General features: G+C 47.1%; 1 protein-coding gene across 2 annotated transcripts in view; it reads left to right on the forward strand.

The window, feature by feature from the left end:
• Positions 1-14,677, forward strand: part of LRRK1 (leucine rich repeat kinase 1) — a 148,918-nt gene extending 134,241 nt beyond the window's left edge. Inside the window, exons 35-36 of one of the 2 annotated variants that reach the window (XR_006203399.1) lie at positions 11,533-13,021; positions 13,663-14,675. Coding sequence is in view for 1 of the 2 variants with exons in the window: in XM_042941183.1 (XP_042797117.1) it covers positions 11,533-11,548 (16 nt within the window). In the remaining variant the exon portion in view is untranslated. Of the gene's footprint in view, positions 1-11,532 lie in introns of both variants that reach the window. The other variant, XM_042941183.1, reaches the window with a different exon arrangement.
• Positions 14,678-16,869: the final 2,192 nt, after the last annotated feature.

Consider the following 16,869-nt stretch of genomic DNA (forward strand, 5'->3'; position numbering starts at 1 on the left):
GAGAAGGAGGTGGTGTTAACCATGCTGGTCCAACATGTTCTCCAGGGTATAATAAATGCATTGTGTTTCTAAAAAGCAACTCACAGTGCAGTGTGTATAGAGTTACTATTTGAGCAGAAAATGTTGTCTAGCTACACGGGCACGCATGGGGAAACTATCCTACAGGATGCCCAAGAGTCTGGTAGACCTTGGTTACCTCTGGGGAGGAGAATTGAGGGGGCACAGAGTGGTAGGTCCTTAGCTTTCCCTTTATTCTTTCCTCACTGCACTGTTGGAATTGTATAGAAGTCTCTTCATGATGGTAAGCCAGGCTGGGAGGGACTTCTCTCCTGGACCCCAGGAAGGACACACCTCAGCCTTGCTGTCCGCAGGTAAAGGGAAGTCCCCCTCTGCCCGCTCTCCTCCATGAGGGCACTTGACCCCCACGGAGGGTATCAGGTCCCAGGGGGCAGGGCCAATAATCTCACATCCGTCTGACCTCATGGCATGACTCAAGCAGAGCCCACCCCGGCCACCTTTGGGACGTAGGCAGAGTCCCAGGCAGAGGTGGATGTCCACAGTGGGAGGACAGGTGGGAGGGGCTGGGGACAGTTGACAGAAGCCAGTGAGCTCTGACTCTGGTCCGCCCTTGCCCTGGTATTGTGAACATGGACAGCCCAGCTGCAGGGTCAAGACCCCTCCCGCAGCAGATAGCGCCCAGCTTCCTCCCACCCACCACCCTGCACTAGGGAAGGCAGCAGCCTTTTTTTTTTTTTTTTTAATTTTTTTAACATTTATTTATTTTTGAGAGACAGAGCACAAGTGGGGGAGAGGCAGAGAGAGAGGGAGACACAGAATCTGTGCTGACAGCTCAGAGCCTGACACGGGACTCAAACCCACGAACTCGAGATCATGACCTGAGCCGAAGTCGGACGCTTAACCGACTGAGCCACCCAGGCGCCCCGAGAAGGCAGCAGCCTTGCTGACGATCACCGGCTAGTCACTGCCACTGATTACTTGGAGTCTCTGCAGTGACCCTACCTGGGAATGCACAAGACCCCACGCCCCTGCACAGCATCTCGAGCAATGGGAGTGGGTCCTGCTTTCCCTGCTGTTCCTCTTGCAGAAAGCATCTGCTGAACCCCAGAGCAAGCACGATGACACGGAACCCCACCAAGGCTACAGAAAAACAGCAGCGTGAAGCCCCTCCAGATGCCAGCAGGCTGCTGTCCTGGAAGGAGCCACATCTCCTGGAGTGTCGGGGCCTGGGGCCTCAAACCCTCTGCCTCCCTAAGTGCCTGATGGTTTTTCCCATCCTGGGCAGAATGGGGCAGTCCTGAAGGAAATAGGGGAGGGGTGGGCCGTTCATTGAAATAGCCCTTGAAGAACCACTGGTAGAAACTGCTTGGTAACAGACCCTTCTTTTGTTGGCACATCAGTTCCCAGCCTCCCTTATGTGGGGGGGTGGGCCGGGGACTGAGCTCAGCCAGGGAGGGGTGGAAATGGCTGAGTAGAGCTTCAAGGAAGCACCCCCAAAGGTCTGACTCAATGGGAGCCCCTTCGGCCCTGCCTCTGCCTCCCTGGTCCTCAACAGAGCATGATGGCAGGGCCCTCTGGGGAGGCCAGGAAGGCCTTGGGACAGTGATGGGGAGGCAGCCCTCCATGCCATCCCTGGAAGCTGACCTCCAGTCTCCTCATTACCTCACAGACCAGGAAAGCACTTCCTTGTTTAAATGAGTATTTCCCAGTTCTCCTCTACCAGCAGCCCAGTGCCATATTCCTGGATGTTCGGGTACCTTTCCCACTAGCACAACCAGAGCCCTGAAGGTAAGCAAGTGAAGCTCTCAAGCTGGCCCTCACAAGTTTCTGTTCCAGTTCAGTCAGACGCACCTGAGCAATGATGGATTGGAACGTTCTGTGGCCAGACCTGCCCTGAGAGCTTCCTTCTGCACCATGAGGGCTGGACACGGTCTAGTTCTTAACACAATTACAAAGAGGTCCAGGGTTGCGGCCTGCTTACCCAAAAACCAGCTCTGATGTCCTGCAAGTTTAAACCTTCCACTCAGGGCAAGCTACCCCACCCCTGTGACCCTGGTTTCTTCTTTGTGAGATGGCAATGACAATTCTCACCCCGTCAGGATCAGGAGAGAGAGGGTATGTGATAGCCCCCAGCCCAGGCCCAGCCCAGTCCAACCCCAGGGCCAGGACGCCCTCCCTGCCCCCCAGTCATGACCATCCTCTCTCCTGTCATTACAGCCTAGGAAGGCTCACAAACACTTGGAAGAACTATGGCTATAAGTAAGAAGGAGGCTCATGTGAAACAAGGAAGATGTGAATCTAAGGCAGTAGAATTTGGGTCAGTTTTAAAGTACTCTTGGGTAACAGATGTAGTATTTTATGGTATTTAAAGCATTGAAGGTCATCTAATATTTCATACTCTGATTTTTAGTTGAATGTTTATAGGGGGATTCAATAAAACTTTAAATCAATATCTAATTGGATAAATAGGTCAAAACTCAGGTGTTACACATTAGGAATATAAGGAGTATAACATTTAGAGATCAGTTGATTGTTTTGTATTTGATAGATCCACAGGCCTCATTAATCAGATATCAGACAGTGTACAGGCAGTAACAAATGAGCCTGTAGGATGCCCACAGCCCAATCCCCAGCCTTGCACCCAAGAAATGCTCACAGATATGAGTTAACTGAAAGCAGAGGGAGACAGAAAAAAAAATACTTCAGGTTTGGGGGCTTAAAATTCTGGAATATTCCCCATCTCTCTGACTTAGGTGCCAGAAAGATCCAGAAGAAGATGGCATCCTATTCCCACCTTTCCCCCAAAGTCACACCCACCCCTCTCCAGGACAAACTCCCCACCTCCCCTCTATCTACAGAGGATGCAGAAGAGGTCTGACTGATGAAAAGAAACATCAGCACAGGAGATCTGTGCATATCTGTGTGATTCTGCAAATGAACCTTCAAGGAGTGGAACTTAGCTGCATTTGGGGAGGCCAGGGACGGCCTGGCACCATCCCACCGGCCGTGCAGCTCTGGAACCTCCCTTTCCCACCCTGAGGGCTGCAGAACAGAGACCCCCACCAGAAGCCACAGTCTGCATCATGGCCCACTAAAGACAGTTTTATCCAAGTTAAGTCTTACCAGCTTGAAACAGATTATTATAAGATGTTTTATGTAAGCCTCATGGTAACCACAAAGCAAAAATGTAGATACACAATAGAAAAAGGAATGAAAGTACACTACTATAGTAAATCATCAAATAACAACAGAAGTCAAGAAGACAAGAACAAAGAAACTACAAAATAGGCAGAAAACAATTAAGGAAATGGCAAAAAGTAAGTCCTTTTCAATAATTACTTTAATAAGTAGATTAATTTCTCCAACCAAAGGACAATGAATGGCTGAATGGATAAAAAACAAGACCCAATTATATGCTATCTACAAGAGACTTCCTTCAACTTTAAGGACACACATAGGCTGAAAGCGAAGGGATAGAAAATGGTATTCCATGCAACTGGAAACCCAATGAGAGTACAGATAAGTAAACTTATATCACACAAAATAGACTTTAAGTGAAAACTATAGCAAAAAAAAGTCATTATGTAAGGGGTCAAATCATTAAGAGAATATAATAATTGTAAAAATATATGCATGCAATATCAGAGCACAAAATATATATAGTAAATATATATAGTAAATATTAACATTTTGAAAGGAGAAATGGATAACTATACAATAATAGTAGGGGATTTCATTATCCCATTTTCAACAATGGATAGATCACCCAGACAGAAGACAATAAGGAAACATTGAACTTGAACTACAGTTGAGACTAAATGGACCTAACAGACATATGCAGAACATTTCATCCAACAGCAACAGAATTCACATTCTTCTCAACATTCTCCAAGATAGATCATACGTTAGGTCACAAAACAAGTCATAACAAATTTAAAAAGATTGAAATCATATCAGCATCTCTTCTGACCACAATGGTAAGAAACTAACATTAATAAGAGGAAAAAAACTGGAGAAATCACAAATATGTGAAAATTAAGCAACACACAAACAACCATTGGATAAAAAAAAAAATTGAAAGGGAAATCAAAGACTATCTTGAAACAAACAAAAATGGAAACACTACATACCAAAACTTATGGGAGGCAGCAAAAGCAAATCTAAGGGGGAAGTTTACAAAGATAATGCCTGCAGTAAGAAGGAAAGAAAAGATTTTAAGTAAACAATGTAACTTTATACCTCAAGGAACTAGAAAGAGAATAAACTAAAAAATAAAGTTAGCATAAGGAAGGAAATAACAAAGATCAGAACAGAAATAAATGAAACAGAGACTAGAAAAACAGTAGAAAACATCAGTGAAAGTGAGCTCGCTTTTTGAAAAAACAAAATTTGCAAGTGATTAGCTAGACTAAGAAACAAAATACTCAAACACATAAACTTGGAAACAAAGGGAATACAGATTACAACTGATACCACAGAAATACAAAGGGCCATGAGAGCCTACTATGAACAATTGTACCCCAACAAATAGAATAACCTAGAAGAAATGGATAAATTCCTAGAAACATACAATCTACCAAGATTGAATCATGAAGAAATAGAAAATCTAAACAGATAAATAAGGGTAGAGATTCAATCAGTAATCAAAAATATCCCAACAAAGAAAAGACCATGACAAGATGGCCTCACTAGTGAATTCTACCAAACATGTAAAGAAGAATTAATATCAATCCTTATCAAATTCTTCCAAAACATTCAGAAGAGAGCACTTCCAAACTCATTTTATGAAGCCAGCATGACCCTATACCAAAGTCAGACAAGGACACTACAAGAAAACAAAATTACAGATCACTATCTCTGATAAACATAGATGCAAAAATCCCCAACAAAATACAACAACCAAATTTAAAAACACATTAAAGTGACCATACACCACACTGAATGGGATTTATCCCTGGGATGTAAGGATGTATCAACATATGCAATGGACATATTGCATATTGCATATGTCCAATGGACATATGAAGGACAAATTCACATGATCATCTCAATAGATGCATTTGACAAAATTGAACATTGTTTCATGATAAAAAAATATATTCTCAACAAATTAGATATGTAAAGAATGTACCACAACATAATAAAGATCATATATGACAAGCCCACAGCTAACATCAAATTCAGTAAAATTTTAGGATACAAAATCAGCATGCAAATATCAGTTGTGTTCCTATACACTAAAAATGAACTCTCCAAAAAAAGGAATTAAGAAAACAATATTATTTACAATAGCATTTAAAAAAATAAAATACCTAGGAGTAAATTTAAGGAAAGAGGGGAAATATCTTCTGTACACTGAAAACTATAAACATAGGTGAAAGATATGAATAAATGGAAAGATACACTGTGTTCATAGATAGAAAAATTAATATTGTAAATACTATATGAAGTGATCTATGTAATCAATGTAATCCTTATCAAAATTCAAATGGAATTTTTCAAAGAAATAGAAAAAACAATCCTAAATTTGTATGGAACCACAAAAAAATCCCAAATAGCCAAAGCAATCTTGAGCAAGAAGAACAAAGTTGGAGACACCTTCCTGATATCAGACCTCCTGATATCAAACTATATTACAAAACTATAATAATTGAAACAGTATGGTACTGGCATGAAAATAGACAGATGGACCAATGGGATACAATCAAAAGCCCAGAAATAAACCCATCCATATATGGCCAACTGGTCTTCAAAAAAGGCACCAAGTATAAAACAGAATGGGGAAAGCATCATCTCTCTTCAATAATTGATGTTGGGAAAATTGAATATCCACACACAAAGAATGAAATCAGACCCTTGTCTTACACCCTACACAAAAATCAAGTCAAAATGGATTTAGACTTCAATGTTAGACCTGAAACAATAAAACTTCTAGAAGAAAACATAAGGAAAAATCTCCTTGACATTGGTCTTGGCAGTGATTTCTTGGATTTGACATCAAAGGCACAGGCAACAAAAGCAAACACAAACAAGTGAGACTACATCAAAGTAAAAATTTCTTCACAGGAAAAGAAGCAATAACAAAGTGAAAAGGCAATCTACGGAATGGAAGCAAATATTTGCAGTCCATATATCCAACAACACGTTAATATCCAAAATATATCTAAGGAAATTGTAAAGCTCAATAGCAAAATAATAACAACAACAATAATAATAATTAATAATAATAATAATGATAATAACAAAAACAAACCAAACGACTTGATTTAAAAATGGGCAAAAAACCTGAACAGACATTTTTGTAAAGAAGACATACAAATGGCCAACAGGTATATGAAAAGATGCTCAATGTTATTAATCATGAGGAAATACAAATCAAAATAATAATGAGATATCACCTCACATCTGTTAGGCTGGTCATTATAAAAAAGTCAAAAAATAAAAAATATTGGTGAGAATGTGAGAAGAGGGAACCTTGTACGCTTCTGGACATTTCAATTGTTACAGCTATAATGGAAAACAGTGTGGAGATCTCCCCATGCGTGCTATTCCATGTTGATTGTGGCATTATTCACAGTAGCCTAGATAGAAACAACCTAAGTGTCTATCAACAGATGAATGGATAAAGAAAACGTGGTGTGTATGCATATATACAATGGAATATTAGTCTTTAAGAAGAAGGAAATCCTGGCATTTGCAACACTGTGGATGAACCTGGAGGACATTAGGCAAGGGTGACATAAGCCAGAAGCTGAAAGACAAATACCGCATGGTATCACATGTGGAATCTGAAAAAGTCAAAGTCAGTAACAGAGTGGAATGGTAATTACCAGGAGTTGGGGCACACGGGAAAAGGGGAGATGTTGGTCACATGGTACAAACTTTCAGTAATAAGTTCTAGAGACCTAGTGTACAACATTGTAACTGTAGTTAATAGCAATACAGTAAAATCTTGGTTTGCAAGCATAATGCATTCCGGAAACATGCTTGTAATCCAAAGCACTTGTATATCAAAGTGAATTTTCCCATAAGAAATAATGGAAACTCAGATGTGTCATTCTACAACCCAAAAATATTCATATAAAAATGATTGCAATACTGGAATAAAGTACAAAATAATAAAGAAAATATAAAATATAAAGAAAAATAAATTAACTTGCACTCACCTTTGAAAAACCTTCCAGGCTGGTGTGAGGGAGAAAAGAGGAGGGTTATTATATAGAACGATTTTCACCATCAGTAACAGAATTATCACTGCTATCTATTGGCTCAATGGAATGTTTTTCTGTTCATGCAACTTTAACAAGGAATGTATCCAATGACCTAGAATGAAGCAAAGCATTCCTAAGCTTACTCTTGTCTGGAAAAGCAAAGGACTGTCCATAGGGGCTTTGAAGTGACAAAAGATACACTAGTGCCAATTGTGGGCACCTTCCAATGTTTTGAAGGATCACTGATTTCTGCCAAACACCGCAGCCTGAGATCAAGCATCCGGGCATGGGAAATGATTACCCAAAATCCAGCAGAGAGAGAGAGAGCGAGAATAGAACCGTTGGCTCAGTTGTGATCATGTGACATTCGGCATCACATACTACTCGTATTGCAGGACATCGCTTGCTTATCAAGTTAAAATTGATTAGAAATGTTTCCTCATCTTGCAGAACACTCACAGAATAAGTTACTTGCAATCCAAGGTTTTACTGTATATTCTATGCTTGCAGTTTGCTACAAGAGTAAATCTTAAGTGCTTTCACCACACAAAAAAAGTGGTAACTCTGAGGTGATGGGCATGTCAATTAGCTTGATTATGGTATTCGTTTCACAACGTACACGTGTATCAAAACGTCACGTTGTACACCTTAAATATACACAATTTTTATTTGCCAATAATACTTCAGTAAAGTTGGAAAGAAAATAACACAGGTGTGGAGGACAGGGCACGTTTTGAACCTGCAGGAGGCAGCTCTCCGTGGGCCCTGGACAGCTGCGTCCTGCCCTCTCCTCCCCTCCAGGTACACACCAGTCCCGCAGGAAGCTTCTAAACAGCTCTGGCTGGTGGCCTGGCCTCCACTGCACAGGGACTGGGAGCCACCTTCTTCACTTCCTCCTCAGGTGGCCTCCCAGACATACTGTGAGCAGCGCAGGGCAAGTGACATCTTTACCACCAGCCAGGAAAGGATGCCTGTCTTCAAGTCCGGCCAAGGCCAGCCTGTGTCAACCCTGCCCTCGGAGCAGTGGTGGGGATGAGGGAGTGGGGAGGGGGGACGGGTGGGGTAGAAGCTGCGGCAGAGGACATACTCCACACCTGGGAACTAGAAGCCCCCTCCACCTCTCAAATAGCTGGACCAGGTCACTGAGGCCTCCAACCAAGTGCAGCTTGACAAGGGAAACTGAATCACATTTTACCTGGATTTTATTTATCAAAATGGTCTAAACTGGATCTAAAGTACACTAGGTGGCCGTGGCCTTCAGTGGGAAAGAGAACGGGCTGGAGCTCAGCCTGACGCGTCGGTGAGGGAGACATCCTTCCACAGAAGCCTGCTGGGTGGGGACCCAGGGCCACTGGTGATCTCTGGACCCCTTCCAGCCCCTGGGCCTCCCATCCCCCAAACTCCTGTCCTTGTAGCCGCCCACTCGCGGTTTCCCTTTCATTCGCTGCTGTGTCCAGCGGTGGGCATTGAGCGAGCAGGGTCACAATGAACGGTGCAATGTGGTAAAGCAGTGGCTGGGGTGGGAGTCCGGAAACTAGGCCTTGTCTCCACCTACCACCTCCTGGCAGCCCCACAGCAGCCCCCTCTCTCCTGGGACCTCCTCTCCTCTGTCCCACCCGCCTCCTAGGTGACAAAGTAACAAAGAACCCATGGTGAGTGTGCAGTAAATCACTTAGCCCCCGCGTGAGGAGGACGGGTGTGTCCTCAGAACAGAAAAGCCCAAGACCCCAAGCAGAGGGAAGGGGTGGCTGGAGGTCTCTGCCTGGTCCTGTCGTCGGCCTCTCTAAACCCCCAAAGGCCAAATGCCCCAGAGCTTTCCCCCCGAACTTTCCTCGAGGACTAAGGGAGTGCCCATTCCCCAGTGTGGTGGCCAGGGAGGGGTTTGGAGACACGGAGAGACCCAGGTTCAAATCCTGCCTCTGCCGATTGCCCTGAAAGGCCCAGGAGGGTTTCTCAGCTTTGTGACTCCCGTTTCTTCAGTCACAGAATACAAGGGTGACTTCATGACAGCTCCAGGCACACAATAAAGTGAGTGAAAGTGAAAGTGAAAGCCTCTGACCCAGCAGTGTGCCCAGCAGCGTGTGTGTGTGTGTGTGTGTGTGTGTGTATGTGTCTGTGTGTGTGTCTGGGACGGTGGCCAGGTTTTGAGGGCCCACACAGGCCTGGAACAATTGGTTGTGAGGATATGTTCACAGGTCGACCTTTGACTGTGGAGAGGACGACATGAGAGTCAAACCCCTGAGGGCACAACACCTCTGGAGGGCCAGGGGTCCCCACCCTGATTCCCAGTGCCTGTGTCAGGTGCCTGCAGGAGGCCTCTGACCCTTTCCTGTTGACACTTCTTGGGTGACATCCACAGACCAGAGCTGAAGACGCACGTACCCATACACATGCGCGCGTGCATGCACACACACACACGTGGGAGCACGCTGGCACAATCAGGGCTCTGGGCTGTGTCAGCCCCTGGTGGGAGAGCCATCTCCTGCTGTCCACGTCTGCTCAAATCAGGGAGGAGAGCTGACCTAGATGCAACTTAAGAGTTGCAGGTTAACTCATTCCAGAGTTGCAGGCTAAGAGCCAAAAAACACAAGACCCAAAGCCACATGGGCATGCTCCTCTTCTGCCCCTGCACACGGCTATCCCTGTCACAGAGACCAGGGCTGTGCACAAAACCATGCCTGAACATTACCGTCATTGTCCCCTCCCGGTCCCCAGCAGGGATAGCATGGAAGTCAGGGACCAGGCCCAGAGGACCTACGAGTTAAAGGGAGACAGGTGGGCAGGTGGACCCTGGTCCAGGGCAATGTAGAGGTTGGGGTGCAGAGGCGTCCTCCACACCCCAGCATGTGTGACACTTCTGGATGTGGCCCCTTTCTGAAAGCCAGTCTGCCCCAGTTGTCGGTAGCCCCCAGATGGTACCAGTAACACCTGGGGTAAGGCCAGGGGCTGGGTCCCACCCTCTTCCACAGCAGAGAAAGAACTGGGCAGACCATGGTGGCCAGCTGCTGGGTGCTCAGCCAGAGGATACGATGTTTTCCAAAACATGAGAGCTCTTCTCCCTCCCTGGAGCCCAGGGGAGGAAGGGAGTTGATGCGGCCTCTGCACCCCCCATTCCTCACAGCTACAACCTCCCCCTGCCAAGTTCACCAGACTCACTGCCAGCAGTTCCGTCACCCGCGGCCAGGGGGCGCCCTGGTCCAGGAGGCCCAGCCCCTGCGCTCCCCGCCTCGACAGCGCCTGCTGAGAAATGGATGCCTCTGGGCTCCTGGCCCTCTGAGGAGGGTTTGTGGGCTTGATGAGTTTACTTTACCAAGTATTCCCAAGTATGAGCCCATCTGAGGAAGAAGGAACCCTGCGGCTGTGTGTGGACGTCGGTAAATACAGACACTCAAGCAAGCTGCTGGGGCGGGCAGAGGCCCAAAGGAGCCCCGGCTGGAGGAGAGGCGTGGCCCATTTTCTCCACTTCTTGGAACTTTCTAATCGACATCTTGCATTCTCTGCGTATTAGAACGTTTTAAGAATGTGACTTGGCTTTCCTGCATATGCCACAGGCTTGCGAAGAGTCTCTTCTCGGCGTGTATGTGTGCTTATGTGTACATGTGCACGTGCATATGGAGGGGGTGGGTGCGTATGAGATGTGTAGTGTGAGTCCCCACGTGTGAGAGTGTATGGTGTACATGTGTGCGGTATGTGTGTGTGCATGCACGCGCGGTGTGTATGGTGTGGTGGGTGTGTGTACGTGTGTGGCACGCGTGGTGTCTGCACGTGAATGTGTGGTGTGTGTACATGTGTGAGTATGGCGTGTACATGGGTGAGCGTGTGTGCATGTGTGGTGCTGTGTGTGGTATATACATGTGGTGTGGGTGTGTGTAGTGTGTCGCATGAGGTATGCAGGCATGTGCACACAGTGTGTGACGTAATATGCGGTGCATACGCACATGTGTGCACGTATGTGCAGTGTGTGGGTCTGTGTGTGTGCGTGTTGCCGCACGGCCAGATGCAGGCTGAGTGGGGCCCTGCGTCCACTCTGGGATCGCTCAGGTCTGAGGGTCAGCAGCAGTGGGAGGTCGCTCAGGTCAGTGGGAGCAGGCAAAAGAATGGAGGGAGGTCTGGAAAATCCAGAGAAATTATTTTCTCTGATAATAATTTTTTAATTTTTTAAATTTAATAAATTTTTTAAATTTTTCTCTGATAATAATTTTCCAGAGAAAATTATTCCTGTGAGAGTCTCTGGAAAAAGCAGCTTCTGGAACTACAAAGGTCCCTCAATTCTCCCAGCTAATTCACCCACTAATCCTTTCAGGGTCCTCTGCTCCTGAGCCACCAAAGGCAGCAAGAGGCACCACTGGAGTTCACTCTGCCTCAGCCCCACAGACACTGTCATCCACAAAAAACCAACCTTTACATAAAAGGAAAGGGCACCTCAAGGGTTCTGTCCCAAGACCCCTGAACCATAGCCACCGAGGGGCAACCATCCACGGAGGAATCCCTGGACCACTGTGGGGGCTTGTGGGGCCCCAGGCCGCTTGGCTCCAGGGTGAGGCTCTGCCTGGCTCCCCTCATTCCAGACTTGCAGGTTAAGAGCCAAGAAACACAAGACCCAAAGCCACACGGACAGCCACAGATACAGAGGGAGGTGGGCGAGCCCAGGCAGTCAGAAGGCAGAGGTGCGGGACCTCCCCCACACTGTGTGGCCCAGCTCACTAATGGGCCTGTTGAGGACCTGCCCCACCACTGGTCAAGAGGGAAAGAAAACATGAGAGAGGCCTGGTCAAGGCCAGCTGTGCAGACTGAGGAAACCCGATGAGTGGTGCATTCTGCCATGTTTTCCAAAGATGGCCACAACAGCATCCCCCACCCCGTGTGCTTTACTACAACTGGCCTTGATGTTCCTCCCATCAAAGGGGGAGGAGGGGTGTCTGGACCCCCTCCCTTGAATCTGGAGGGCTTGTGACTTGTTTATAACCAAAGGAATACCATGGAAATGATGCCGTGTGACTTTGAAAGCTCAGTCAGAAAAGGCAATGAAGCTGAACACTCACCCCTGGAGTCCTGAGCCCCCAGGTAATAAATAAGTGTGACTATGATGAGGCTGCCATGCTGTGAGGAAACTCAAGCCACATGGAGGTGCCCTTACCTATAGCCCCAGCTGCAGTCCCAGCCAGCAGCCAGCACCATGTGAAGGAAACATGAGGGAAGGAGCTTTCAGATGATTGCAGCCATTTGGTCACCCTTCTGCTGTTGCCAGAGGCCTCAGACACCACAGGGCAGAGGCGAGCCAGCCTCCTATGCCCTGTCCAAATTCCAGACCCACAGAACCATGAGCATTGGAAGATAGTTGTACACTACGAAGTTTGGGAATGGCTGATTATTTCTGACAGAAACTGGACCGAGTGGGGTTCTGAAAAGCTGTGCCAATCCACCCTCCTGTCCTTTTCCTTTTCTCAAATGCTGCAGGGACCTAAGAGGCCACAGGTCCCTTGGACAGCTGCCCCTCCTTGTTTCAAGCCACTAATGACCTGGGCTCTGGGCTGGGAGCTGTCTCCTAGGGGGCAGTTTAACCATAAGACCCTGTGGCCCCAAGCCCAGGGAACCAGAGTCAGTGGGTCCTGCTGGGAAAAGCTGGCCTGCCTGCTCCCAGGCCTGGGGAAGGCACTGGTGGCCGAGAACTGGCCGTTTACACCATGAGCTCCAGGGCTCCATTTGCCAGGCTGTGCTCAGTGTTTCTGAGCCTGATGGATGGACGGAGGCTCAAGTCATGGGTTACCACAGCAACGAAGTCCTCACGAGAGGTAAGCAAACCCCTACCACTATGGATGGTCAACTGAGAGAGGGAACGGGCCTTCGCCCCTTGTTGTTGGCCTGGGCTCTGCCCTCCTCTCCATCAGCCACTCTCACTGCTTGGGAGTAGACAGATGAGTGGGGATTTTCAAGAGCAGAAAAAGGGTGTCAGGTTCCTGTGGCTGCAGAGATGGGGCTGGGCTGGGAAGCCTGGACAAGTGCTCCGGGGACCCAGGTTTGTCCACAGCAGTCAGGGCCCTGTGGTGGTCAACAGCCGTCTTCATTAGCCATCAGGTATTTGCTCCCAGGCAAGTGGCCTTGGGAAACCAGCACCACAGAGGCCTTTATTCTCCCTGCTGTGATGCCCACCAGGGGGCTCCGGGACAGGAGAGGGGCCCCAAGGTATGGGTTTGGCTTCCCAGAACATGCAGCCGAAAACGACCTGACCTTTTCCCAGCCCGGTGGTTGTGCATGAGGGAAACAAAGACCCAGCGGAGCAGCTAACCCAAAATGTGTCGTCACCAGGGGCAACCTGGCCGAGGGGTTCGCCCGCTCCCTGGGAAAAAGTTGTGGTTCACCCCAGTCGGCTGTTTGTTTTGTTTTGATTTTTTAAAAGCCTGAACCAAATCAGCTTTTTAAAATTCTGCTCCAGGACACAGCACGGCTTGCAGACGGCCCGAAGGGGCAGATCCAGGCAGAGAGTGGACACATTCCGACGGAAACCCTTGCAGATTCCCAGACACCCGTGCGCAGCTCCCGCCCAGGACCAATGCTTCCTGCGGGTATCTGTCCCCTCTGCTCAGTCAGCAACGTTGATGCCTGAATTAAAGTAAAAGATTGAGTTCCTTGTCCATGATCTGATTCAGTTGCCACAATTTCCCTTCTCGGAAAACTTAGACATCTCAAGGTGGAGGGGTCATTTGTCATGAGCTCATGTTGTCACATACATTCAACTAATTGTCACATCAGACCAAAAAATGGCACTAATCCAGCTGTGTGGGACAGGACTCCAGACTTCTTGGTGAGTAAGAAAGATAATTATGGCAGAATTCCAGCCTCTCTGGTTTCAAAAGAAATCAAGTCAGCATAGCCCAGCTGGAGGTTCCTTCCACTCATTACATCCTGAGCATTTTTGCTGAGACAAACCTCTTAACTCCTGGCCATGGCCCCAGGCTCCCCATACCCTCTCGCGGGGCTGCCCTGCCCTCCTCACCCTGCCTTCTCCATACACCACTGGGCTTGTCTTTCCACTGAGGTCCAGTCTGAAGGAGGATCTGGGGACAGCTCCTGGGGACCCACATGCAGGACTGAGTGAGACCAGGAGACCGGGCAACCAGGCAGAGGGGAGGGGAGCTGGTGCAACTCGACCTTGCTGCATCCTGCCCTTGCCAAGGACGGACCGCAGGGATCCAAGAGACCGAATGAGGAGATCTTGGAACTCTAGCCACTTGGGCACCTCTTTGTGCCCAGCTGATTGTCAAGTTTTTAAAAGATTCATAATATCAAATGTTGGTGAGGTTGTGAGGAAAGCTTACCCTTCGGATGCTGCTAGCAGAAAAGTAGGTAAGAGCAGCCGCCGTGCAGAGCAATTTGACAATAGCCACCAAACATTCAAATCCACGTGCCTTTGGACCCAACTGGTCCATTTCTGCGTATTTGTTTCCTAAAGAATATGTTAAGACACTGCATGTGTACTAAAAAAAATAATGATGAGTCAGGTAAAATAGGAGAAATAGAATATTTATTTATTTATTTATTTAATGTTTATTTTTGAGAAACAGAGACAGAGAGACAACCAGCTAGGGAGGGGCAGAGAGAGAGGGGGAGACAGTCTGTGAAGCGGGCTCTGTGCTGACAGCTGAGAGCCCGATGTGAGGCTCAAACTCACAAGGCACCAGATCACGATCTGAGCCAAAGTTGGACACTTAACCAACCAGGCTACCCAGGCATCCCTAGAATTTTTTAATTGGATATGAGGGTTCTAAAAAGTTAAGAGGCACAAACCACACTATCAGGGTAGCTCTTGCAAAAGCACACAAACAGGGGCACGTGGGTGGTTCAGTCCTTTAAGCGTCTGACTCTTGATCTTGGCTCAGGTCATGATCTCACAGTTCGTGAGTTTGAGCCCTACATAGGGCTCTGCACTGACAGTGCAGAGCCTGCTTGGCTGCTTGGGATTCTCTCTCTCTCCCTCCCTCTCTCTCTCTCTCTCTCTGCCCCTACCCTGCTCTTGCTCTCGAAATAAAGTTTTAAGAATAAATAAAGTACACAACCTTAAAATAGCAAGTGTTGGCAAGAATGTGGAGGAAAGGGAACCCCATGCACTGTTGGGGGGAATGTAAAATTTCGCATCCATGGAAAACAGGATAGCGTTTCCTCAAAAAATTAAACGTAGAATTACTGTGAGATCCAGAAATTCCACTCCTAGGTATAGGCCCAAAGAGCCAAAAGCAGGAACTCAAACAGGTATTTGTACAACCCTGTTTATTGCAGCATTATTCACAATAGTTAAAAGGTGGGACCAGCCCAAGTGTCCATCAACAGATGAATAGATACACAAAATATGATATACACATGCAGTGGAGGGGTGCCTGGGTGGCTCAGTTGATTAAGCATCCAATTTCAGCTCAGGTCATGATCTTGCAGCTCAGGCTCAGAGCCTGGAGCCTGCTTCGGATTCTGTGTTGTCTCCCTCTCTCTCTGCCCCTCCCCCACCTGCATTCTCTCTCTCTCTCTCTCTCTCTCTCTCTCTCTCAAAAAAAAATTAAAAAACATTAAAAACATTTTTCAATAAACATACAATGGAATATTATTCGGCCTTAAAGAAGAAAAATTCCAACACTTGTTGGAATATGGGTAAACCTATAGGACCTCATACTGAGTGAAATACGCCAATCAGGAAAGGACAAATACTGTGTGATTCCACCTCTATGCCACAGAATTGTACACTTTTTTAACTTAAATGGTTAAAAAGGTAAGTTTTGTGTTATGTGTATTTTACCATAGTAAAAACAAAACAAAAAACAAAAAAACAAAAAAAACCCATAAGTTGTGAGGCAATCTCACGTCTGTAAATAAACCTTCTGGGAACCCAAGAGGAAGTCAAAACAGAGTAATGTGGTTTTTGCAATGCAGCATCTAGAGGGTCAAGGGGTTAAGGGGTGGCAGACCAAGGCCCAGCCTCCCCTCACTGCTGCCCGGGCTGGCCTCAGGTTGGGGCCAAGACAATCAGTGTGGAGAAGTCTCCAGGCACTCCTTGGGAAGGCCCCGATCCCAGTCCTTTATCCCCACAGCCTGTGGGGGGCATAGGCTTTCCGCTGGCACCTCCTTCACACTTGGGTCTGGAGTTCATTATTTCCCTGCTAGACCATGATTCTACTGTGACAACCATGATCTGCCAGATGTCTATCTGTTGGCAGCCTCGTGGAATGCACAGGGCACAGTCTGAGGGGTCAGACTCCGTCCAAATCCTGTCCCTCCCTCTTACGTACTGACTAATCTTGACCAAGCCTGAGCTTTCTCAATTTCTTCACCCAGAAAACGGGAAACAGCCCCTCACAGGACTCCTGTGAAGCTCAAATAAGAAAATGTAAATCACCGGGCAGAGAAGGTATTCAGTAAAATGCTACATATTTTCTCTCATTGATTCATGAGTTCTTGAAAACCTAACGTTATGTGTGAAAGCTCCCTCCCGGGGAGCACCCGTCCATCCATGCAACATCTAGTCAGCAACCTTCCGTGTGGCAGTCACAGGGCTGAGTGCCAGCCTCAGAAGGCACAATCTCTGCAGCTAAGAGGCTGGGGACCTTGCCTCAGAAGAAAAAGAGTAAGTCACCCATGGGGCCAGCCCGAGGCCCCT

This window comes from Panthera leo, chromosome B3, assembly GCF_018350215.1.
Source record: "Panthera leo isolate Ple1 chromosome B3, P.leo_Ple1_pat1.1, whole genome shotgun sequence".
NCBI lineage: Eukaryota > Metazoa > Chordata > Mammalia > Carnivora > Felidae > Panthera > Panthera leo.